This window comes from Meriones unguiculatus, chromosome 14, assembly GCF_030254825.1.
Source record: "Meriones unguiculatus strain TT.TT164.6M chromosome 14, Bangor_MerUng_6.1, whole genome shotgun sequence".
NCBI classification, from domain to species: Eukaryota; Metazoa; Chordata; class Mammalia; order Rodentia; family Muridae; genus Meriones; species Meriones unguiculatus.
Window position 1 is genome coordinate 66,444,511 of NC_083361.1, and position 26,632 is coordinate 66,471,142.

General features: G+C 41.6%; 1 protein-coding gene across 5 annotated transcripts in view; it reads right to left on the reverse strand.

Moving 5' to 3' along the window:
• The window catches only part of Ntrk3 (neurotrophic receptor tyrosine kinase 3), a 385,009-nt gene that overhangs the window by 42,253 nt on the left and 316,124 nt on the right, over positions 1-26,632 (reverse strand). For 3 of the 5 annotated variants that reach the window (XM_060367388.1, XM_060367387.1, XM_060367392.1), the window contains 2 exons: positions 25,034-25,277; positions 7,754-7,828 (listed from right to left, as the gene is read on the reverse strand). In XM_060367388.1, coding sequence (XP_060223371.1) covers positions 7,754-7,828; positions 25,034-25,277 — 319 coding nt within the window. The remainder of the gene's footprint in view (positions 1-7,753; positions 7,829-25,033; positions 25,278-26,632) is intronic. The other 2 variants (XM_060367390.1, XM_060367389.1) reach the window with 1 other exon arrangement.

Here is a 26,632-nt window from a genome sequence, read left to right on the forward strand (position 1 = left end):
CCAGGAAAGGGGTATTGATTGACTCAGCCACACTACCTCAACAGAGGCCAGAGACATCTCCAGCATGGGGGGGGCTGGAGCACAGAGAAGATCCAGCATCAGAGAGAGCCTGGAATCCAATCAAAAGGCACTGGGTTGGGACCCAGGTCACCTGAGAGCTTGTCACAGCCATGACGAGGTACGACCCTAGGTCTCTGGAGGTCTAAGGTTTCTTTCAGTCTCAAGGTTCACATCTGTAATAATGATGCATTAGACTGAGGGACTGTTCAGATCCTTTGCTCAGAAACCGCATGAATTTGTCCAAAGCATAATTTATCTGAATCAGTATGCAACACACATTGAACAAAGATCTTTCATACTTGCAGCCTTGACTGTCTGGTTTTCTAGAAGTGTGTGTGTGTGTGTGTGTGTGTGTGTGTGTGTGTACACAGCAACATGTGTGTGCCTGAGTGTATGTACTTGTTCACTTGCACATGTGTTTATGTAGACAAGGCAATGAGAGCAAGAGTCAGACCTCAGGAGATCTCTCCAACATTATATCATACTACCTGCCTCATTCATAGGCTCCTGTGTCCTTATCTATAAGACTGGTGGGCTTCAGAGGGACTGACCTTTAGGTCAAAACAGGAATGAAGTTCCAGTGAAGCAGAGACTGAACAACCCTAGAATGCTCCTCCCCGCCTTGGGAGAAGTCCAGAGTTCTGAGGTCCACATATTTCAACTCAGCCTGATGTTTTGTACCTCGAGATCCCAGGGGTCCTCACAGAGAAGCAAGGGCAGGAGGCAGTTTCAGATAAACAGGGTGGGGTCTCAGGGCCTCCAAGATCATGCAGCTTTCCAGGCCACCAGTTGAGGTGTGCAGCTGTGTGATACACCTTCTCCCTTTGTAAACAAGCTCTGCTTCTTGGCTTTCTCTTCAGGGTCAGACGTGGGTGGGGGGTGGACTCTCAGGACCAACACTGGAGAAAGTCTTAAATGCTAAGCCAGCAATCATAGTTGTAGGGTATTTAGCTCTCCCTCATCCAAAACACAGCCCTACACTTTTACGTGCATTTCTGTTTGCAAAAGCTTTCCCAGCCTACTGAAACTTCAGCCTCTCCCCGGGTCATCAAGCAGGTTCCCTACAAAGTGAGCTCAGCTAAGTGCTGGAGTCCTAACCTCCAGGTTAGAGGCTCCATTATAATTTATCCAAACTTCTGGCACCCACCAAACAGAGATGAAAAAGACGGTTTCATGATTTCAACTGAGGCCAGGAGATAGAGCCCATTTCTCAGTGAACAGGGCCACAGAACAACAGTTTTAGGAGCCATTACACAGTGACATGATACATGCTAAGTGCATTAGGTTGCATGGTTTCATTCACCCTCTTGAGACATATTGGGCACTAGAAATAATTTTTAGCAGCATCTTTGCATGGAGGAAAAGAGGCAGGTAGGAAGAAAGAGAGGAGAAAAGAAGTTAAGTAGTTTATTTTTAAAAAAAGAAAATGGAAAGTGCAAGACTTATGTAAAAAAAATTTTTCTGATTCTAAAAAATCAACATCCTTGAGTGTACTAGTAAGCTGAAATTTTTGTGCACTTACAAGTCAAAGGAAGACCAACCAGTAAAGATGTTTTAAAGCAAGCAAACTGATGAGTTGGGGTGGTGGATCTAGGAAAATGTGGCAGATAGCTTAGAATTTGATTTCTATAAATACCTCCATAAAAGTTGAAGAGGTATTTTCATTCTCAACTATCCACATCAGCAGATGCAATGAAGTCAGAGGCAAGCTGACAGCACTCATAAAGATGACACCAGATTGCAACCTATGCTTCTCATAGACAGACTAGAAAAGGCAATCAGGCAAGGGCTTTTTTTTCCCCCTCCTTGGTCTGTCCACTGTGACTTTTCTCTGCATGACACCCAGCTTGGCTACAGAGGTAATTCTGATTTCTCAGCTAAATTCCTATAACAAGTCATTCTTAGAAAAGGCAAGTCTTCCTTAATGATCTTGGTCTCCAGGAATCTGTTCACCCACAACAAAATCTATCATCAAAAATCTCAAAATATGTTAACCTTGACTGTTTAGACATCTATTTCCCATAAATATCTCTTTCTGTGATATCGGTGTTGGAGGAGAAAACAAATGGAGGAATGAGAAATAAGTCTACGTGGGGCTGAGAAGAAAAGGATACAGAGAAAACACTGTATGATGGATCTGGTGCCATCCCATGGGTCCTGGCTAACACCAGAAATAAACCTACTCCCAAATGTACTATTAAGGTGTCACATTGTCTGCTTTGCTTAAAGGATTCTGGGTTAGAGTTTCTTTCACTTAGAACTAAGAGAACCCCAGAGAAACACTAGATAGTTCAAGTCTTAAATATATCTTTATTTCTGGGATCAAATGCCTCATTTTTAGAAATGAACCGAGAAGAGAAATTGAGGTATAAGGTAGAGGGTCACGCATAAACTGGATTCACCAATAAAAACAAAACCAGCAACTGTTTCCTTTCACCTACCTTCTGCCCTTCGTGGCAAGATTCATACACCAGGACTTTATCATCCAGGAGACATCATTTGATGATTCATGGCATTTGACCCTGATGCTAGCATCTGAAAACTCTGCCAGAATGACAGCTTCCTCAGCCAGGTGCACATAAATGCATTTGGCTAGAGATCTTGTTGGATTTCTATTTTCCATCAGGGTTAACCACAAGTGGCTGGAGAGAAGAAGGCAGCAATAATCATCAGCAGAATTAACTACTGATGGCAAGAGGCAGGCACCAACCCAGAGACAGCGGACCTCACCACCCCAACCAGTGTCTACCCACTGAAGGGGATGTCACAATTCTTCCAGACATATGGATTTCTTATGAGCCATTTGTCTGTAAAACAATTGTGGGAGCAAATGCACTTGACCACCTTTGAAAGAGAAGTTCTGATCGAAGAAGGGAAGACAACAACTAGAGTAATTTCCCTTGGGAGCATTCTTGGATGATATAGCCCCTATGATATAACCCTCCTACTATCTTCCTAGGGGCTCCTATAGATCCTTTGCCTGAATACCTGAGCCCCACCCCATCCCAAAAAGCTCTTACCATCCTGTTCTAAGAATTTGCTTAGCTCTGAGATTTCCTATTCACATCATCATAGTGCAAAAGTGAGCTAAGATTTCTAAGATTAATTGCCATTTAAAGGGGAGATCACCTGCCCAGAAGAACCCAAGAAACTAGCCCTGGGACTGCACAACAAACCTATCTGGCTTTATAAATTCCTGAGGTACGATACAAATTAGAGAAACCTCACCCAGATTAATGTTTTCAATTTCCCACAAAGACCAATCTTAACTATCTTGACTCACAGGGTGATTTTAGATAGAAAACAGAAGAGCAGAAAAATCACACTTGGTAATCTCGCCGTGGTAGTGTTTGGCTCTATCAATGTTCCACTGTGTTTTTAAATGAACCTTTGCTTAGGGACAAATTCAATGAAATCAGAGTTCTCCCACAACCTCAGTGGCAGCTGAAACAGTGATATCCAAAAGAGGCGTGAACGATGGCTGTCTCAGTCTCCTCTTGCAAGTCTTGGACATGCAAAGAGACGAGTATATACTTTTGTTTCATTGCAACTGAGTTGATTTGGGTGGAGAGATAACCTCCTTACCTTTCAGCATGTTAGTGTAAAGAATATGCCTTCAGCAAGGTGGCTCAGTGGGTAAAGCATCCAGGCTTGAGGACCAGAGTTCAATCTCCAGGACCCATATGGTGAAAGGAGAAAAATGATGCCTGAGAGTCATCCTCTGGCCTTTATGTGTGCAGGCCCACAAACATTCACATTCACAATAGATACATGATAGATCGATAGACACATAGATAGATAGATAGATAGATAGATAGATAGATAGATAGATGTCATAAAAAATGAGTATTAGCTCAGGGTTCAGAGCAAGTTCATAGACTGAAACATACGTTTAACTAACCTTTTTTTACTTGTGTCTAAAGCCTGTCCATTGTCCTTCTAAATGTGACTAACCCCTCCTTGTATTTCAGGCATGCCCTATATGTCTGAGTGGAAGGATAGGCCGTAGATAACCAACCCAAAGAAGGAGTAGAACTAGATATTTATCAGCTCCACTTCCAGTCCCATTGGGACTTCACAGAGCCCCACAGATACAGAATGGAGAATCAGCTGACACTGAGATGGGTTAGTATTTTAGAAGAAAAAAGTAGTTTGCTTATTTTGTATCAAGGAAGGAATTCGGAGAATTCCTTAAGTCAGAGAATTCCATAAGTCAGAGAGAATTATCCTGGAAAGGAGAATGAACAAAGCTTTTCTCTTTAGAGCTTGAGTGAAGGACAAAAATCATTCAATAGCCCACAAGCTTTGAAGAATCAGAGTGTGATCAGGAAGCTATAGTATAATAATGAGTTGACCACAGTAAGTAGTGTTCAAGAGCATGAAATACACTCTTGTGGAGATGCCACTGGGGTGGTATGAAAAAGTAATGGGAAAGGTAAGGAATGACTTCTCTCTACCTATAAGAGACGTCCTGTGAACCTTAAAGAGACTTGCTTTGCTATGCATTGAGACTGTTATGCAGGATATAACACTACAAAATGTGAAGGAGTAAACAGAATAATTAGCATTGGATGGGCAGAACACTTATTCTGGAATAAACAGGTTCTAGGAATCCAGGTAACAACAACGTTATAGGTAGAAAAACAGCAACCTTAAGGAAAACTAGAGAAAGATGTTGACATTCTAAAATACATCTTTTCTTTATTGTATCAGGTCTGTCTCATGTGTCTAAATAGTGACTTTTGTGGGAAGGCCATGGAACCTCAAGAGTCCATCTTATGCATAAAGCAAGATATTCATTGTTTTTCTGGAAGATATATAAGAGTACATTACAAACAAATTCAAAGATGCACAGTTGATATTGTTAAATGCAAACATAATATTTGAGGTCTGCTCCAGATACATCTGATTCTTACAAGTAGCATTCCCAAATCAGATGAGGTGAGTCTGTACACTCCATTCACAAGGGCAGTCAGGAATTAAAAACTATCTTCAAACTCAACTCTTCATTCAGCCTTCATCAAAATACCTTTGTACAGTCTTGGAGCTCTGCATGCATTCTCCCCACCCATTAACTATACCCAAATATCATGCACTGGCCCTCCTTTTAACGTGCGTGAGAACCAGGGCCCCTGTTACACCATTATGCTTTCATCTCTGCTGAACATGAACATCGCACAAAATGACTTGCTCACATGCTACCGAAACAAACTGCCCAGGCCCATATCCTTAATAAGGATACAATGTGGAGAAGCAAACGTTGCTCTGCCGTCATGCACAACCAGGAACAACATGGACACCACGTCAACATGTCTATGAATAGCTCCTGACTCAGCCATGCAAATTAGAACATCCATGGGGCTATAGGGTAGTCTAAGGGGTCCTACTATTCTTTCAATTTTCTACTGCTAACTGATGATAAAGGTAGACGTTTCAGACTTTGGTAAATTTGGATTTCAGTGCTGGCCAGACTCTTTTCTATTTTTGTGTTCAAAGGTCAGTGTGCTTATCCATAAAATGGAGCTGTGATAACCTCTTTGTGGGAACAGTGTAAACTAAATAAGTACATTTACTCAAAGTGCCTGGCAAAGTGCCCGTCTAGAGAAGAGGCTCATCAAATGCAAATTGCCTTTCCTGCTTCCACCCTTGGCATTCCAGAAGGAAGAGGGGCCTTAAGATATCCCAAATGGCCAACATAAATCACAAATTATGAGACTTTCTACAAAGATGCTTCTGAAATGAATGACTCTGACTTATTCACTTTTTGATGTCCTCCTTAGCAACATCGTTAGCACATGGAAGCTGTGCTGACTACAAATCAAAGCCTGCTTTGCCAATGCACGGCCACCAAATATTCGCTTCTCGTTATATAAAGTTTATGTTTATTTCTTCATTTGGATTCAGACTTTTCAGCTCTGACTTGTTTCAGTAAATTTAGGCAATCCATGAAAATTCTGCTTGTAGAACCTAAACAAAATCTGTACTATCATTTTTAAGCACCTCAATTACTTTGACCTACCTAAAACTGCACACACATACATACATTTGCTGATGTACACACACATACCAATATCACTATTATTGCCGCTATCAACATCAGACACTTCTATATTGACTCTCTTCCTTATTTTTCTTCTAAGGATTTGGTTCTCTTTAATTTGCTCTGTACCTTAAACCTTACCTTTAGTTTCCCTCACTAAAGACAGAGAATTTTACCTATTTTATTCACAATTGTCCTAATGTACTTTGGAAACTTGTATGCTCTTTATTTCTGTTTAATTATTAATAGCTTCTCTTTTCACTGTATCAGTGTCTAAGTTGAAATACTCAAGTACACATGATTGATTTATAATAAGCAACTGCTCAAATGAGTTAATGCAATTGATTAATTTGACACTTTAGTAAAACTTGTCAACTCCTGAAACCAATAGTTGGACACTAGTGTAACTGAAAACATGTGACATTTTGAAAGCAAGAGTAGATGCTCAGCTCTTGTAACCATTCTGCCTGTAAGTGTTACATAGTACAAGGCTGGCAAAAAAAAAAAAAAAGACAAATCAAATCAAAACCAAACCAAACAAAAACCTAAGCAAGCAAGCAAGCGAACAAACAAACAAACAAAAACCTCTTAACCTTAATTCTATTATAAGTAGCAAGGTGTCCATGAGAAACCTATGAAACTGAGGCTTTTGGAGCACCTGAGAGGCTATGCTTAATTTACCCTCCTAGGGAAATCTGGATGAAAATGCATGAAATCATCAACATGTTTCTATGTGCCTGCCCATGAGACTGCAGCACAGGCAGAGGATCACATATTAGGAAACAGAAGCGTCTCCATTCAACATCACACTCAGTTGGTGTTTGAACACAGTATCTGGCCTGAGAGAAAGTTTCTCGGGGTGACAAGCAAGGCTTCTACTTGATTATTAAGGATTGGTAAAATTTGTGATTCTGCACATTGTTCTAGAAATAGAATGGGAAAGAATGCAGACAAAAACTAGAAAGAAGCTATTTGATGTTGTCTGATAACTAAGACAGGACAGGTGGAACTTTTATCAGATCTGTAGTATATCCATCTCCTTTCCAGAAATTATCATAGGTATTAAAGTTGGGAGATAGAAATCTTCCCAAAATGTACACAATGACTCAGTGACTGTGGCCCTTTAATAACTGCCCTGAATATCAGTATCTTTCCAAGCCAGGATTCAACAAGTGCACACACCTCCTGCTCGCCAAACCATCAGTCTATTTGTTTAAGGTATTCTCAGATCCCTCAAGGGAACTTCTAATGAAGCACTAGACAACCAAAGTATATGCAAGACTCAAGGCCACACCTCCTGAAATGCAGAAAAGCAGCCAAACCACCATTCATGCAGAGCCTCCAGCCTTTACCAACACACAGGTCTGGACAAAATGGCTGACAGCCACCTAAATTAGGATGCGCACCTACTTTAAGCAGATCATGGCCCCACACTCCCCACCATGCTGTGTCCCCATGAGAAATCACAAGCACACCAAAGGCTTTGGCAGGGAACCTCCATGGAAGTTAAATGATGGCCCCATTAGGGAAGACAGTTAAAACAATGTTGGCATCAGCCTCCCACACATGGAGGTTCCTCTCCAAAGCCCACAAGCTGTCAGTGTTGGACAGCCCTGTCCAGCCCCTGGCCCCAGAAACAAAACCCAGACTCACTGTGGAAGCTGTTGGCGCTGCTAGCCTCTGCTGCTGCCACGACACGCTGAATGGGCCCTTCTGGCATGGCCCTTCCTGACAGTGAATGAGGGAAAGAGCAGGGAAGAAGGGGAGAAAGAAGAAAAGGGATGAGGAAAAAGGGAGGAAGAAAGGAGGGATGGGGGAGAGAAGGGAAGCAGGCCTGTCTTTAATGGAATAGATGTCTGGCCTGAGCACAGCCTCCAATGTCCTGTCCTACAGAAAAGGTGGGCCTACACTCAAGAGTGCACTGAAGAGGGACTCATGCACAACCCATCATATGACACACCACCATAGCACTGCTCCTGATCCAGGCCACTCAACTGTCTGCCCTTGAGAAGCACCAAAACTCAACAGGCTTTCCACTTACAGGTCAGTTTTCCTTTCCACAGGATTAGAGCCTCAGTCACTACCATTCGAGAAGTACGTTTTATCTAGTATCCTCAACTCCTTGGGTCAAGAAAAGGAATTTTTTCCAAAGCTCCTGAAAGAATATTTATTTATTTATTTATTTATTTATTTATTGTGTTGTTGTTTTTTTTTTCCTATCAGAAACCTCATGAATTCATCACTATTCTCAGGCTTCCAGAATTCCTTTTTATTCTGCTTTTCCTATTTAAAAAGTAGGTGAGGTAGCTGGACAGCATTTGCATTGGTGTCATCTGCATGAACACTGGCACCCTCCTCCTCCCACTGCCAATGGAAACAGAGTTTGAATTCTCCATCATCACCTGGAAAATCCCATTTCCCTTGATAGTCTTCTCTAAAAGTTAGAGGACATAGCTAAGCTGAGCTATCTCTAAGGAAGGATTCACAATAATGGAACATTGACATTTCTTAAGCCCCTCTGGGGTCAAGAGCTGTGTACAAAGGGCAGGAGACACACACATTCCGATTCTCCGTGGAACCAGAGGTGAAGGATGAAGCAGGTCTGTGAAGCATGTTTGTGAAGCAGCAAGTCTATATGTACAAACCCATAGGGTGAGGCTGAGAAAACCACCCTGTGGAGACAATGAAATGAGCTTGGTAGGATTTGATGGCATTGTGGGATGGACAGCAATAAATAATAAGGAGAGTGAAGAGAAACATGAATGGATAGGGGGCAGTTGGGCAGAGAAGGTATTATGGGGCTGAACTGTGTTCCTCATACAAATTTAAGGTATTGGAATTCTAACCTGCTGTTCCATCACATATGTCCAGAGAGGATATAAGGTCATTATGTGGGCCACTAACCTAATAAGATCAACTTGTTTAAAGGAGTGGAAATCCAGACATAGATAGTCATAGAGGGAAGATCAAGGCAAGGAGGCAAGCCCAAGAAAGAGGCAAAGCTGCCCTTGCCTTGATTTGAAATTCTAGCATCCAACCAATGAGAAAAATAACTTCTGTTATTTTTGAAGCCCTCTGAGGTATGGCACTTTGTTTCTGCAGTCTTCAGCATCTATAGAGGATGTTGCGCATTTGTGGAAAGGAGCGCACTGGTATGAACCAGGATTCAAACTGGTTGGGCTGGATGGAACTATAGGGCTTTTGTGGGAGGGCCAGGAAGGAGAGCACAGTGCACAGACTGCCATCTTGGAGAAACGAGAATTCCCTCAAATGAGTAGAGAATGGGGTGAAAAGGACGAGGAGCAGAATGGTTTGACCTTGAAGCCATGGATCCAACTGGACCAACTGTTGGACTAACTGGAGTGGGTTCCTGCCTCCTGCAAAGAACAAGCAACTTTGAGATGCTGTGAAACTGGACATAGAAGGAAGATGGCACAGGCACATTCAGGTAGGATTCGCCTTGGAGGACCTTCCATGAGAGCTCTCATGCATGTTAGCAGACTACTCTACAGCACTGTCTGAATAGGTGGTAGTGGCTGTGGTGGGTTTATTTCCAAAAATTAAATATTTAATCTCCAATGAGCCCTCCAAAGGGAGCTTACAGATGTTGTAGTCATAGAAGAAAGAGATGAAGCCATAAAAGAAAAATGGGATTCTAACCTTGCAAACCTTTGGCTCTCAACTAACTACTTCAGAAAATTAAATAAAAAGAAACAGAGAAACCAGGATGACCAGAAGGGGGGAAATAATGAAAAGTAAGACATCACTCAGACATTGAATGGGAATATGATGCTGAGTTGGTGGGGGAAGTAGGAAAGGGACCAGAAATGGGGCTGTTATTAATAATGACATTCAATATATAGTTCATAAAGAATTACTCTTGAGGAAAGACATTCATTTTTTTTTTCTAAGACAAGATCTCTCTGTGTAACCTTGTAATTTCCTTGGCTTGCTCTGTAGACCAGACTGGCCCCAAACTCACAGAGATCATTCTGCCTCTGCCTCCCTGAGTGCTGAGATTACAAACGTATGCTACTGCTCCCAGATACGAGGAAATGCATTTAAATATGGACATTAGAAGAAAATTTAACCCTCAAAAGTCATATTCAATGACATGGTAAGAAGAGAATCCTCCTAAGTGAAAATAAAGGATAAAAGCTACATATGTCAGTATTAAAAAAGACAAATAGAATTTGGAAGGGATGGAAAGGTTAAACAAAATTTTTTATTTAATGTAAAAGAGATAGCAAGTTCTTAGAGTAGAATGAGAGACAAAGGTTTGGAGCAGAATAAGAATAGGTACAGAGAGGGCTCAACTAGAGAAGGGTTAGGGCATAGATGATGTGGAAAAGAAAGCAGAGCTGAGAATTTGAAAACATAGAGAGGGCAGATTTTCTTTAATACTTCTCAGCATCATAGAAATAAATACACATTTGACAACACTTTGCTCATACATAATGAGTCCTTAAATTTCAGTGCTACATCTCAGGAATATCTATTATAAAGAGATTCTTAGCATTTCAGGCATAGAAGAAGGCAAAACTCTGCAGTCACCGACAGTAACCTCATATCCAATGCATGCAGGCTTTCTATAAAGCCTGTAGGGAGAAAGAATTCTACTGCCCTATAACTCAGAATCTTCTTTTTTCACATAAGGCTTTACAGAACGGAACTTCACCATTCTCAAACCAGAGTTTGCTAACCCTACCTATACTTTTAGTGAAAAATATTGAGGCAGGAACCATTCATCACAACAAAATAATTAAGGACCACCCCCCACAGAGCACCTCTTCACTGAAGTCCAGCTTTGTGCTCATTCAGTACCTCCAGCACCAAAGCCTCAAAGCATTATTGAGATCATTCACTGAGAAGTATGTCTGTCTTCTGCTGTATTTCATTTAATGAACACTTATAAAATACCTAGCATAGATGAGTATATATCTATGTATATGTATGAACTCTTATATTATACATATTATACACACACACACACACACACATATAATGTTGGGCATAAGAAGTATAAAACTGATGAAATAAGGCATTGCTATTGAGGATATCTCAAGCTTTAATGAACAAAATATGTGTTATCAGGCACTCTTCAGTATGTATTTTCACACATACTCATAGAATAAAATAATCACTTCCTACAAAAAAAATATGGATATTTAAGACAACATTCCCTGTATCTGACCACCACCTACTTTACTTCTACTTTACTTGCCATTGAGTTTCATCCAATCTATGTGACCATCTTGGAACCCCACTTGGATCAATTCTTTAGCCTGTTGCTTATTTAACTAGTACATTGGAGAGCCCAACACCCCTAAATTATCTTCAGTTTAAGCAGAGTCAGTTAACCCAGAAACAGAAAGATACACATGGTATACATTCAGTAATAAGTGGATATTAGCCCTATAATATAGGATAGCCATACTAAAAGCTACAGACCTAAAGAAGCTAAACAACAAGGAGGACCCTAGGGAGGATGCTTAAATCTCATTCAGAATAGCAAACAGGATAGACACCAGAAGCAGTGGAAGAGAGGGAACAAGACAGGAGCCTACTATAGACGGTCCTCTGGAAGGCTCCACCCCAAAGGGATTGAAGCAGATGCTGAGACTCATGGCTAAACTTTGGGTAGAGCTCAGGGAGTCTTATGGAAGAAGGAGTGGGGAGAGACAGAAGGACATAGAGGGGCCAGAAGCCCCACAAAGATACCAACAAATCTAAAAAAAAACCCCTCAGTCCAGAGGATCCTGCATAGACTGATGCACCAACCAAGGACCATGCATGAAGAGGACCTAGACCCCCTTTTCAGATGTAGCCTATAGGCAGCTCTGTCTCCATGTGGATTCCCTAGTAAGGGGAGCAGAAGCAGTCACTAGCCTGAACTCATTTGCCTGCTCTTTGATCACCTTCCTCTGGCAAGGTGGCTTACTAGGTCACAGAGAAAGAGGATCAAGCCAGTCCTGATGAGACCTGATAGGTTATGGTCAAATAGTATGGGAGGAGGACCTCCCCTATTAGTGGACTCGGGGGGTGGGGCATAGCAGAGGAAGAGGGAGGGAGGATGGCACCAGGAGATGAGGGAGGGGTCTACAGCCAGGATACAAAGTGAATAAGTTGTAATAAATAGTAATAATTAAGAAAAAAATTTAAAGTCCAGAAAAGTTTCTGAATTGAGAGCATAGACTGGAATAATGGATGCCAAACCCTAGAACAACAGGGTGAAGATGCCACCAATCCCTTTTCCAAGTGCACAGTGGATATCATTATAACACTACATGTGCTTTTTCCACCCTAGATAATAGCTCATCACCTTACTTACAGTAAGTCGGTCAGAGCTGTTACCTGAGAGAGCTTTCAATGACTGAGCATATACTAATTGGTCCTAAGGGAATTAACTTTATAAGAGCAACCAAGAGGATCACATATTTTAAGTATGAAGGCTGTTCATTGACACAGAAAACACTAGAGAGTATAATAATGAACTAATTCCCAATTATTGGGAACTAAATAAAACTCAATTTGTCTCTTTAAGAAAAGCATAGATGAAAATATTCTCTCCATCTCAATATAATCTGATTTGTTACATACACTGTCTTACTAAATGTGAATGCTTTGGCCATGTAGCCTTTGAAGGCTGGATATCTATCCATCTATCTATCTATCTATCTATCTATCTATCTATCCATCCATCCATCCATCCATCCATCCATCTATCTATCTATCTATCTATCTATCTATCTATCTATCTATCTATATTTGTGTGTATATATATATATATATATACACACACACACATATATTATACAAATGAATTGTTCCATTACCTAAATTTAGTCTCATGTACATTTTAATCATTGTGATATAGTCATTCAGTCTTTTTCACTCATAAGAAAATGTTTGGGACACTGGTAGAAATATGAAACAACTGATTTTTCACTAAGAGACCAGTGCATCTTCTAGATAGATAGATTCCCAGAGATTCCACATACTGACCATTGGCACCTACATGTGAAGCAAAGACCCATAAGGACTGATTTAATAATACTTAAGGCAATAGGAATATTATTACTTACCCATCAAAACATCTCATGTGCTATATGTTGTTAAAATTAAACATTTTATTAAGCACTCATGTGAAAAATCTCTGCTAAGAATGGTAGAAATTCCTTTGTCTTCAAAGGAAGTTAGTTCTCAGGGAGATATAGCATAGAATGACTCAGGAACATGAAATATATATATATTAGCACTTCAGGCAGGCTTTTCCATGGGAGCAAAGGAGTGAAAGACACTGCACCCAACCGACACAGTACAAAAAACTTTCCTATCTACCATCTCATGTTGCCCATGAAAATGAGCAGAAGAGATCGCCATACCACAAATGGGAAGAGAAAAGAAGGTGGGCTCTTAGTTGGCCTTGGTTCTTTTCCCAAGGCACTAGAGCACACAACCTTGAAATAGTCAAGAAAGAGACTGACAATCCATAAAGCCTGGAGAAAGGAGCTCTGTTTCTGAAAAGCTCAATGTTCAATGTGCAAATAGTTCTTGGTCGAAGCCAGCGATTTTATGATAAAGAAGCCCCTCACCGACTGATACGCTTCCTCTTTCCCCCTGGCCTTCCAACAGACTAACTCGAACATCAAAGAGCTAGAGTGATGAGTGGCTTTGTTTTCTATCTCTCAGAGCTCTTTTAAGTAGCTTCCCCGGGCTCCCCTTTAATTTCAGGATCCAGCACCAAAGACTTATCATAGGAAATACTTTGGCATGTAACTTATTTAAATTTTCTTATATATAATTTCTCCCTTATTCACTTACATGGAATGATAATAACCATCTATTGAGTGCCTAATAGGTACCAGGCAATTTGCATACATTATCTTATTTAATCCACACAAAAGGAGAAATTGTTCTCCCTCAAGCTCCTTTTTTCTTTCTTTCCCGGATGAGGGATCTGAGGCTTGGAGAATATGAGTACATTTCCTGAGGTCGCATAGTTCTAAGCAGGAGTTTGGAGATTCGAATGAATACAGCCTGTTTAGGATTTAGAGGTCTGGGGTTCAACTCACCTCTCCCCACCCCCAGCTTTACTCTATGTGATAGGCTAACTCTGGGAATGTGGAGGACAGGGGAGGGCAGGGCAAAGTTGCTATACTGACCAGATCCCCAGTTCTCTTCCTCCTTCTCCTTCTCCTCCTCCTTCTCCTCTTCCTTCCCTTCCTCCTTTTCCTCCTCCTCTTCCTCTTCCTGTTTTCTTTGACAACTCTATACTTGAACTATGTGGATTACGAGAAAATACAATTCCCTACCAGGAGAAAGTCAAGGGAATACAATGTTCTCTTTACATGCAAATATCTTAATTACAGCTGGTAGGGAAGATATTTGTATGGAAATTTATGTGTTTTTGTATGTTATGTATTCAGTTTGTCTTTGTAAACAAAAGGCCCTTTGTACTTCAGAAGGAAAATGGTGGCGGCTGCTATACTGCCTCTATCATACCGTCCTCTGAAGGCACAGGGAGAGAAACCAGGGGCCCAGCACCACACTCCATGGCCTCCTGCAGCCAGCTTCCCCTCATCAGATTTGGCTTCAATAAAACACCCCCTTCCTGTTCATGGAATTTTCTCCTGAAGTCTCTTCCCTATCTTGTCCCCATGGAGACAGGCAAGCAATAATAAGGTCCAACCCACTCACATACCACCTTCCTTGAACAGCCAGATTCCAACCTCTCAGAGAGATGAGACTGCATCAAGATCACTGGAAAACGGCTCTCAGAATATCATTTTTAGCAGGGCAAGCAGGCACGTAGTTTTCACTCCACTGTCTCTCTCGTCAGTCAAGATAAACAAAAATATAATCAGTTACCTATGAAAGGTAGAGAGCCATTTTGGTCACACCAATCTTAGTTTTTCTGAGTAGTTATAATGTCATTTTATAGCATGAGTCAGTTCTCTCCTATGAGGACAGAGGACAGAATTACCTTGAAACATGTAGGATTCTGGGTAGAGATGACTTAGAATATCACACTTCTAAAAGTGCTAAGGATTAGAAAAACATAGAGTTCTCACTGGTTATTACATCAGTTTGCCACAGCTGGAAAAAATAAGTGAGGAAACCTGAGGAAGGAATCCCAGAAGCACTGAAAAAAAAAAGAAATTAAAAAAATAAAACAAAACAAAAAAACCCAGCCATCTTCTGAGTATGATGCTGATGCCAGCCTGCCTGGAGCCATCAGGGTACAGAGATGACATTTAAGGCTCCCTCTGGCTGTTTTTAATTTTAATTTTTTTATTTTTTTTTAAGTTGAAGGAGTTGGCATTTCTCATTTGTTCCTAACATTCTTGGAACACAGAAGGGACTATGTCACCCAAAAGACGGACTTTTAAAAATGTATTCTAGCCCACAACTATGGTTATTCATTTCCAAGGTTATCATCCAACAATACAATGGCTTTCAGTCCTTAGCTGTGAACTTCAGTTCATCTCTCTGAGTCCCAGTGGTACCTTCTAGTCTCTTCTGTTTCTCATGGCACAGAGTTTCATGATCTGTTGCCTGGACCAGTATGTCCTAACCTAATATGACTGCTCAGGACTGTTCATCAACTACTCAAATCAAAGAAGATGGATTCCTAAAGTCCTGTGTGTCTGTCTTTCTGTCTACATATCTATGTTACTGGGTTCATATGAATGGGAAGTTTTACTGCTATGAAAAAAAATACTGCAATGCTAGTACTATTCAACCCTATGAGCTGGCAGCTAAATATGCTAATTTAAAAACTGATGTAGTCAAAGTGACCTTATGACTAAACTCGGTCCTAGTCCTTTATTCCTGCTCCAGGAGAAGCAGGAGAAGTGGTTATGAAGCCTCTGGTATATTAGTAGGAAAATCCTCAGGAAACCTCCAAAGTCTCAGCTAAATATCCAAGCAATGCTAAAGATTTTGCTTTTTGTATTTATATAGACCACAATTGTGACATGAGAAAGTCAAGGTGATAAAGAAAAAGACAGGAAACTGGACCTTTATAAAAGATAAAGTTTGACCATAGTCAAGATAGATATTTGTTTCACATTAGTAATCATCTGCAATGACTAAACCTGGGCTTCTAGCTATCACAGTAGTCAATGGGTACTAAGTACCATGATTGAGATTAAAGATTCTCCCAAGGACAGCATTCTGTAGGCCACTGAGAATGCCCTAAAAACCTTTCTCACATTGATAGAGTCCAGTGGTTTATAGTTCGACTTCCTGGTCATCATGTCTCTTCATACTACAGTATCCCAAGGAATAAACCACTGAAGTGCCCCCCCCCACACACACATACACACACTGGGTTCACTTCTGCCTTTTATAGAATGCTTGGGCTAGAGTAGACATTCCTGCTATACCACTGGACTGAAATGAAGTACAGAGTGGTCTAGGAAAGAAGATGATGTAAGAATGCATAGAGGCAATGATAACCCAGGTAATCCCAGTACCTGGAAACATATAAAGGAATTCTCCTCATACCAATCTTTTACCCCATTAGCCTATCTTGGATAGCCCAAAGAACAGACCACACTCAAAATTAAACCTCAGTCATTGGACTAGATCTAGGTAGGGAAGTAAAAACACCTGTTTCCAAAAATCAATGTCATTTTCTAATTACAATAGGAAAAGGGATAGGGGCTGGGGAAATGAACATGTTTGACCTGGGGTCAAAGCAATATTAGGGAATGAATTAACTGGCATTTAAAACAATTATTTTGGTTATGCCTCCCTCCTATTGGACAGAATATATTACTTCCCCCTCTCTTAACATCATGAAGAATTTATCCCTGTAAGACAAAAGATGAAACATATATATATAAAATCATAGACCAAACTCCACATTTTACAGATAGATGTGATGTCTCTATCGACACAGAGCAGTCATTGATACGAAAGTGTCCTAAATAACACTCCCGCTGCTTAGTAGATGTCTATATTCCAAAATGACTGTTATTTTATAGATAATGAGTGTGCAGATCCACTGGCTTTAATCAAGGAAGTGGGATTGCAATGCCTACTACAATTAGCTACCGATCCCTTCCTTTGTGTTCCTTTCTCTTGTCAGCTTTGTGCAGATTAACAGGCATTAGCATTTAAGTTGCCTCTCTAAATTCACTCAAAGCGAGTCTATCACAGCACCTGTCTGCGGAGAAGTCTTCTCTGTGCCACATCTTCTAATGATCGCTACACACCCTGTACCAGAGCTGAAAAAATGAACAGAGGCATGGACAGCCCAGGCTCTGGGGGTCTGAAATGGTCCCCTGCTTTCCTCTAGCCTTCCGTCCCAAACCTCGCCAGAGAACATTAAATGGTCTTGTACACATGTGGCCTCTGGGATGTTGAGAACTGAACAATTTCAAAGGTTTTTTTTTTTTTGGTCCTGGATTCCCAACATAGCTACTCCTGACATAGCGTTTCTCGGTAACTCTGCACCTTGGAGTTGCAAAAGAGTTTCTCCCAGCCTATTTTATAGTCCCTCTGCCCCCATAAAGGTGCATTGGCAGTCCCACTGATTTAAAGGAGAATCAGTTGCATGCAGTGTGGTATCTTGGGCTCCTGGGACTATAAGAATAAGAAGAAAAAATCCAAACCGTCTGAAGTTTAATAAGTTTGCTGTTAATTCATATTTCGGCAAAGGTGCCATGGTTCTACAGCACATCAACAGTAAAGGAAAACGAGATGAAGGGCAAATGAGAACTGTACCATCTTGTAGCTTTTCTATAGGAGTCTAAAATTACTTCTAAGAAAACAATGGGACACAAACCCTTATTGTCTTGCTTTGTCCAAATAGGACAGGAATGGATTTGAAGCGGTTAAAGAATAATCAGGCCCAGCAATAGGGGTCTGGTCACTAGAAAGACTCAGGAGGGGTTCATCTTTTGACAGTCAGTGTCTTTTTCCTTCCTTGCTTCTCTGTGTCTGTTCAGAAGAACCCAATGCCTAAAACCACGGTGACAAATCCCTTCAAATGAGGCCACTGTCCCTCAAAGATGTGTCTGCACAGCTGCCAATACTTTCTCTACTGTTTAGCAGTCAAGGTTCACACTCCTGCTTGATGTACCAGGTGAGGAAGAGTGAAGCCCTCACTTTATGTTAGGTTTCCAACTAAAGTGGCATCAATTGAGTAGGCTCCAACCCCAGCAGCTCCCAGACTTATTTCTACCCCTAGAGGAACAACTTGTTTGATTGGCTGAGACTAATCCTGATGATATCTGTTTCTTATGATGAGGACCAGCTTCCATCAGAAAGTAAACTGGGAAGCAAAATAATTTCTAACTCTGATGGGCAAGGTTTTTAGTCTTTCCCAGTTGCTGGGTGGGGCTGAGATGCCTAATCTGATAATCCATATGAGAAATCCCATCGTGGCTGCACAGTAAAATCACCACCAGCAGCTAGTTATTCAAGCACACATTAGAACTGTCCTCATCCAGGCTCCTCTTTTTCAGTGGCTTCAGAGCACATGATCTGTGCAGTAGAGAAAGGTGTCTGTTGCTAGATGGGGCTCCCAAAATATAAACATTGGGCAAGGAACATGATGGCATCCTATGATTAGGAAAGTCAGTTGACTTTAATTGACATCACTGAATTTTAAAGGTAAAAGCAAATGACAAGCCATTTCATAGATGGCTGGCTCTCCTCAGCAGCCTGTTAACTGCCTGGCTTTCATCAAAGAATCTCTTTCCAGTTGACAATAAGGAACATGTTGTCAAGACATGGGAAGTCCTTGGGCTTTCACCTCAGGTGACTCAGAATCAGCCACAATTCTTACTGCTTATAAAACAGAAAACACATTCTGGTCAGGCAGACCCTGTTCTAACCTGAGGTTCCAATTACAGTAATGGCATGGCTTCCCTGCCCAGCCCTCAAGCTAGAGTAGTCCTAGACCCCTGGTTTCTCTCTAAAAACTCACTACAGTCATCAAAGTAGGCCATAAACTCCTTCAGGATTCTCTGAAGAGCTCTGAGCCCTCAAATGATGGAAATCAAATAAAACAACTCATGAGAATTGCTCCTATAATTTCAGGATGTGGTAGAATCTCTGGAACTCATGGGTAAGCCCTCAACCACTGGGTCTCCCTGAGTTTTGTGAAGGACCTACCCTTACACTAGGCAGAACTTGTAGTTTGGGTGTGGAGACCAGTTACAATTTGAAGCATGCTCTGGTCCTTCCTTAACTGCTCCTGATTTGTAAGCCAAGCTTCTGTAGTCTATCTTTCTTCCCTGTTTCTCTCCTACATATGTTTTCTTTTCTATTGAACTTTATTTTTATTCTCATTTTATATAGTGCTTTGCCTGCATGTGTGTCTGTGCATTGCTTATGTGCATGGTGCTGGTGAAAACCAGGAGAGGGTTTCCTATCCCTGAAACTTGAGATGCAGACAGTGTGAGCATCCATGTTGGTGCTGGAAATGGAACCTTAGTCCTTTGGAAGAGAATCCAGTGCTCTTAACTGCTGAGCCATATTTCCAGCCCTAGATATACCTTAAGAAAGAACAAACAAACAAACAAACAAAACTGAGGGTTCTATTGATGTCAGACATTTTCTTTGTCCTGTCTTTTCCATAGGGTGATTGAATCAAAGCACCTGTCTGGCAAGTAGGATAAGTCTACCGTGGTTTAGAAATCCCACAAGGCACCAAGCGTTTACATTCAGAGTAAGAGGAGCAATAGATGTAAGAGTGTCTTGCTCTCTCTTTCCTTGTATGTCATCAGACGCGGGTCACACTGTTGGAATAGAATGTGAGAAGAGATAGTGCCTTTTCTTCCCTCGTAAGATGGTCAGTTATGCGTCAGAAACTTCTTTTCCATGTGAGACACTGCTATACTTCTTTTTCCAGCTTCCCTTATAAACCGTGGAGTCATATGACTTGGTTCTATTAGAAGGGAAGTGATGACCCCATGTCTAGTCCGTGCTCATCAACAACATTACTCTATGCCCCTTTTCCACTCCAGCTGGCTACAAAAGGAACAAGTGCTTAGGGTGCCTAAGGCAAAGAGCAGATCTCCATTGACCTGCATGATGCTGTGGAGGAACATTAAGCCTCCAGCTTATTCATCCTGAAATACTGCCATGTGACCTGCAAATGAGCTCCTATTTGTGATTGTAATGTGTGCTTCCCACCCATTTGTTACAGTGATGAACCTGTATTAGCTAAGACCTTTGCAAATTCTTTGTTCAGAATAGAGAAGGCATTTGTTTTTTAGCCCTAATAATAGTAACAATGATTAGTGTTTATTAAATTGTTTTAGCATCCCAAGGCATCCATGTATGCACGTGCATACACACATATACATAAATATGTATATACAGATATATACATACTCATAATCTTTTATGGGTAAAGAGAGTGGCTCTATTAGCCCCAATTTACTATTGACACACACACACACACACACACACACACACACAAAAGATAAGGAACTTACCCAAGGTTAAAGACAGAAATTTTAGAAGCAGAGATTCAGACTGAAGGATCTATCATTTTCATTGTTGTGATGAGCACTGTGACACCCATAGAAAGAACTTTTCTACCACCACATCATCTTGTTCTAAATTATTCCCATGTTCTGTGGATTACTGCTCTTAACCTGTCCAAGAGTTGCTGAGAACTTGTTCCAGAATTTTCACCTTGGAACCCAGTGCCATATTACCAACCATCAGTCCAACTCTGTGGTTAGAACCCCACTTCCAGCCTAAAGTACACATCCAAGACTCAGGGAATCTAGATCACTACTTGCCTGCTTCTGCAGGACCTTCTTCCCAGACGCTGTACCTACTTGTTTAGAAAAGGCTTGACCATGATTGGCCAAAGGATTGCTTCACAGTGGTGGGTGTCTTGTTGCTTCTGGGCTCCTAGTCTCCTATGATCCATTTCCTGCTTAACCTGAAACACACACATACTATTTTCCTACACTGACAGTTTTGTTAACTCTGCCAAGTGCCAGACATGGGGCTAAGCACAGGGGACAGCAGAGTGAATTCAGTTTGGGCTCTCTGGCTCACAGCATCTATGCCCTCCACCCCCATGCCTTCCAGATTGCCATTAAATGCACCTTAAAAAGATGCCTTCTTTGCAGCCTCAATCTGCTTCTTTTTGGGATGTCTGAAATGTTATTTAACTCTAGATCTGACCACCAAGATCTTTGAGTTCTCTGAAGATCTAAGTGGTCTCTGCAAACTTGCCTTTGTCAAAGCCCATTTACAGGCCCTCTAGGAAGCATCAATGAGCCACAGGAGGAAAGGGTGGCCGCCATCCAGCCTATTGTAAGAAGAGAAGACTCCACTGCTTTGATGTGGGCATGTTTGTTTTTCCAATCTAAGTGTGTAACAGGAAATTTGACAGTTCACCTTTGTAATTCATTTGCATACCACTCATGTAAGAGCCAGATGGCACCTCTTTGTTTTAAGAAATTAAAAATGAAAAGAGAAAATTATAAAGAGGACCTTATCTTTACCTCTCCTCCTGACCTCCTGTATACACTCTAGAATCTTCACAGAGCAAGCAAGGCTGACGGACACATACATTCCCATAGATAGCCTGTGAATGTGTACACACACACACACACATACCACACACACACACACACACACACACACTCCTAAATTATCTGTGTTTATTTATGTTAGTCAGCAAGTTCTTAGTCACAGTAATCAAGAATAGTAGAACAGCACAAATTTGACCCAGGTTACAGAGAGCATCCTTCATGGTGTTCTGTCTATCTGATAAATTACTACATTCCTTGGAGCCTTAGCCAATGTATACTGAACAAGAAAGTCTTACATAAATCTCTCAGGCATAGGCATAGCTCTATGATTTGGAAGCAACAGCACACAAACCCTGGTCAGAAGAAGGGCAATGCTGATGACCCATACTCCTATGGAAGTTGAAACCTTGGGAAGGAATTTTCCTTGAGGTGATCATCTTAACCCTACTCCTTTGGGGCAGCTATACGAGCCCAGTTTATTTTCCAGTGGTCAGGAGTTCCTCTTTCTGATCCAAGAATCACATCTGGAAATGAGAATATTTCCAGAGCGTTCTTGCTTTGGGTGTGAGGAGTGCTGAGGAGACAGTAAAAGCAATAGTTTGTCTAGTTAAGTATTGCATTACAGGCTCGTCACACAAACTAAGCTGCTTAACATAAACATACCTCTGCTGAGTAAATATTTTTGTCCTAATTTCCAAAAGAAGGAAGTTGAACGGAGGCATTGAACACATACTGCAGATGACAGTTAAACATTAGGGAGTGAACATAGCTGACATTTGCCCAAATCCTAGAATTCTTTAGTAGCAACGGTGTCTTCCTAAGAGGATAAGATTGTAGGGACATTTTTGTGGCCTCAGGCACATGTACTCCTGTCTTTCACTTTTCAAGATTCGGAGTAGGGAGGTATAAGCATACATCAAGGCATTGTGAGTAAACACGTATAGAGAGATTACCGATCTGTTCTTTGATTGTGGTCTCTTGAAGATTTTCCTGCCAGCACTGCTGAATACTCACTGAAACAGCTATCCTTCCTTACCTCCTACTTCTCTAGAACCAAAGATATACATTTTATTTTTTTAATGATCCATCTATTTTTAAAATTTTATGTACATTGGCATTGTGTGGGGGTGTCAGAGGCCTTGGAACTGTCTAGTTGTGAGCTGCCATGTAGGTGCTGACAATTAAGCACAGGTCCTTTGGAAATGTATACACCTTACCCTTGTTCATTCAAATGCTGATTTCTCCCCCCCGACACACACACTCTCTGGTTTCAACCCAGATATTGCATTGTGATACTTATTCTAAGCATCCTGTCTCAACTGTGTGTAAACAGGCCAAATAAAGCAACTAGCCATGGTGTTGACCAAGGAATGGGGAGGAGCCAGAGGACAGGAAATGAGTGGGAGGAGAGAAGGGCAAGAGGGAGATCTTGGAATGACATGGAGAGATGGACTGGACTTAATATATCACTAAAAGCAAGTATAATGTGGGAAATCTAAATGTTAGGAAACTATGAGGGCTTGGAGGTTTAGGTTGTAGTAACTATTGCCCAGCATTGTGTTCTAGGTTAATTAAATGAATCATAGTCTCTGTGTGGTGATTTGGTTATACAGCTGTTCAGGACTAACAGCAGCATTTACTAAAAGACTAAACCAACAATAAATATTAAATACCACCTACAACATGATAGTTACTTGCCATCCTTTGCTTGAACCAGGTACAAAACATTCTGTAGCCATAAGAGTATATCATTCCACTTTCCTCTGCACTATTACTAATGTGGAGTTCCTTGAGTCATCATTATCATATCTGAGTGATCAATCATGCATCACAAAGTCACCAGGAGCATCCAAATAAATCGAGCAAGTATGTACTTGCCATCCCAAATACCAGCCTCCTAGACTACCAAGCTCAGGCCAACAGGACTGTCCAAGTTTAGGATGTGATCATTTGTTTCCTACCATGACTAGAAATTGGCTCCCATTCTCCTGCTATGAACTGAATGTTTGTGTTTCTTTAGTCCCCAAGCTAAAATAACCATTGTTTCAGAGCAGGATAATGGTATGCAATGGTGTTAGGAGCAGGACTGGAAACAGAAAACTTTTAGAGGCCGTTAGATCACTAGCCTTCATCAGAATTAGTGACTTCTTAAAAGAACCTTTGGAGATCCTTTGCTTCTTCTTCCAAAGGAGGACACAACAAAAAAAACAATTTATGAACCATGCAGACAGCTTTTACCAGATATGAAAGCTGCCTGAGCCCTGGAAATTTGAGAAATATTATTGTATGAGCATACCCTTCATAGTTTATGGCGTTTTTTTTTCAAGTGTCACAGGTGAAGACACTCTCTGCTCCACAATATTTTCCTTCTGTCTTCTTCTTCTATGCCACAAATCTAAACTCCTCCCTTAGTCAAGGTGCCCAAAGTAAGTCTTTTGTATTTTAACATTTTTTCCTTCTTTTTTTTAGAGACCTCTTTCTGTGTAGACTGACACAGACTCTAGATCCACCTGCTTCAACCTCCCACCTCTTGAGATTGCAGGCGAGCACCAGTATGGGCAACATAAATCTTCCTTATTGCAGAAGGAGATATGTCCCAAGGACATGACCCACCTGTGGATATCAAGTTGTACCCATATTTCTCTTTCTGGGAAAAGTGACATTCACCTTTAGCCTGGCCATAATTACATAAAAAAAACTCAGTGTTCCATGAGGAAATTTCTCCCAAATCAAACTAAATCATCATTCTGGAAGCAAAGATCTTGTAGTAGGAGGTAGAAAACTGTATGCGAATGAAGCATCCTCACAATCAGCCATTCTCTAAGGCCACCCGTCCCCTATCCAAAGCTAGAAATTGACAAGATCCCTCATTTTCTCACTTTCCCAAAGCTAGTAGGAGTATGTCTAACAATGTACTAACCACTTCTGGTTTACTTTGGGTTCCACTTTTTCATAAAGATCTACCTTTGGAAACAAGATTACTCTCACATGGTGAGGAGGAAATTCCAGAGAATAAAACATGTTGTGACTGAGACTACATCAGGAGATGGGTTGGAATACTGACATAGCACCAAGTTAGATGGTCTGGGTGTGTGCTTGAACACAGAGATATGTGTACTCAACTCTGTTTGCATAAAGAATGAACAGTGAGCCAGTAAGAACGCATGGTGCGCGTTCTTGTGTCAAATAGACAGTACAGCCTAATGTCAAAGAGAAAGGAGGAATGGCCTACCATGATAATAATAAGCCGGTATGCCAAGATGCAAGAGTGGTTGAAAGATAACTGTTGAGTGCATACGTGAGCATGCGAGTGCATACATGTGCACCATAGTGACAGGGTTAATGGACAATGACAGACATGTAAGCAAGGCACTAGCTCAGCAACTGAGTCCTGCAGCTGGGAAAGCCTCCTTACCCTGTAGTAATCAGTGCTGTAGACATCCCTGGACATGCCAAAATCTCCAATCTTCACCAGTAAGTTGGCTCCAACCAGGCAGTTCCTAGTGGCCAGATCCCGGTGCACAAAGTGCTGGGAGGCCAGGTACACCATGCCCGAGGCTATCTGGCTGGCAATGTGGAGCATCTGAGAGAGTCCCAGCTCGCCCTTGGCCTGGCGTGGCTGCCCATCCACGAGGATCATTGCATCCGGCCCATGGGCCCTGCAAAGAGTGGGGAAGAAAAGAAGGAGCAGAGAGAACTCAGCAGATCAAAGGCATAGATTTTGTGGTTTTCAGCGCTCTGGAACATCCTGCAGGAAAGAAGAAAATCCCCTTTTCAGCCTGCCTGTGCCTATTTCTGTCTACGCAAATTATACCAAATGAGTATGGCTGTAGGTAAAACTGCAAGATCCCTGCTAAGATGACACATGGAACAGGGAGCAAACCTTCTCTCTCACTATCTACCTCCTAGGGTTGTCCCAGGTGCTAGATGCTTACAATAAAATAATTAATAAAATAACCACCAACCCTTCCTATATGCGAAGCACTATTCTGATAGCTTTAAATACCTTCATTTAATCTTCTTATCCTGATTTTTTTTTCTTTTAAATTGAAGCACAAAATGATCAGAAAGCTCAACCACAGTCCTAGATCTCTCAGAATAGCTATATGGTAGTCAGGAAACATACTGCAAATTATTATCTATGATTATAAAGGAGAGCTGCCAAAGGGGGCATCAAGAAGGGTTTTAAATAGATCCCGAGGCCCCGCCCCTTGGAGCCCTGATTGGCTAGGCAGTGTTTATTCATTGCATTCCTGACAAGCTCCCAATGCGGATGCCCTTGACAAGTAGTCTGCAGCCCCAAGCTGTAAGTGGCTTAGGCTAGCTCCATTCCACAACAGCAAAAGCAAGGCAGGGTAAAGAAACCCTTTGACTCTAAAGCAGAGGTCTTGGGAGCTCAACATTCCCTTCATGCTAAATTCAAGACTGGCTGTGTTATGACAACAGTCTGCCCTGTCAGATCGGTCACTTTTTAGTGTTCACTCTTTCCTGCAGGAGGCCCAATGAGCCATGACCACACCCAGGGCCCTTATTTATGAAGTGGAGGACCAATGAGCCCTGGTGTACATCGAGGCCCCAGCCTGCTTTACTGCTTCTCCAATTTCCACTGAAAAGCACCATTAAATAGGAACACACTCTGTTTATTATCTTTGGTGGGCCTCCCCCTCCCTCCTTAGGAAAGCAGCTGTACCAGCTATCCAGGGATGAGTCAGGAGGCCAGTTCTCACTCCAGTATACCGAACACACTCCTGCCGGTCTCAGACACCACCAACCAGGAGACATGCTGACAGGCAGAACCTACCCTGGTGGTCAAGGGGGCATTTGAGAGATCAGCCTGTAAGCCAGCTCCTAGCGAAGGTTTGTGAGACCCAGGCTTTCAGCACCGAGCTTTGGAAAAGTTTAACAGATTAGCAGAGCCTAAGAAGACAGGTGAGAATGTGGGTGTCCCCTGGGGATCTGGGCTGCAAGTTGCCACATAATGCTTAGAGAGACTGTTGACCTTAATTTGGCTAGA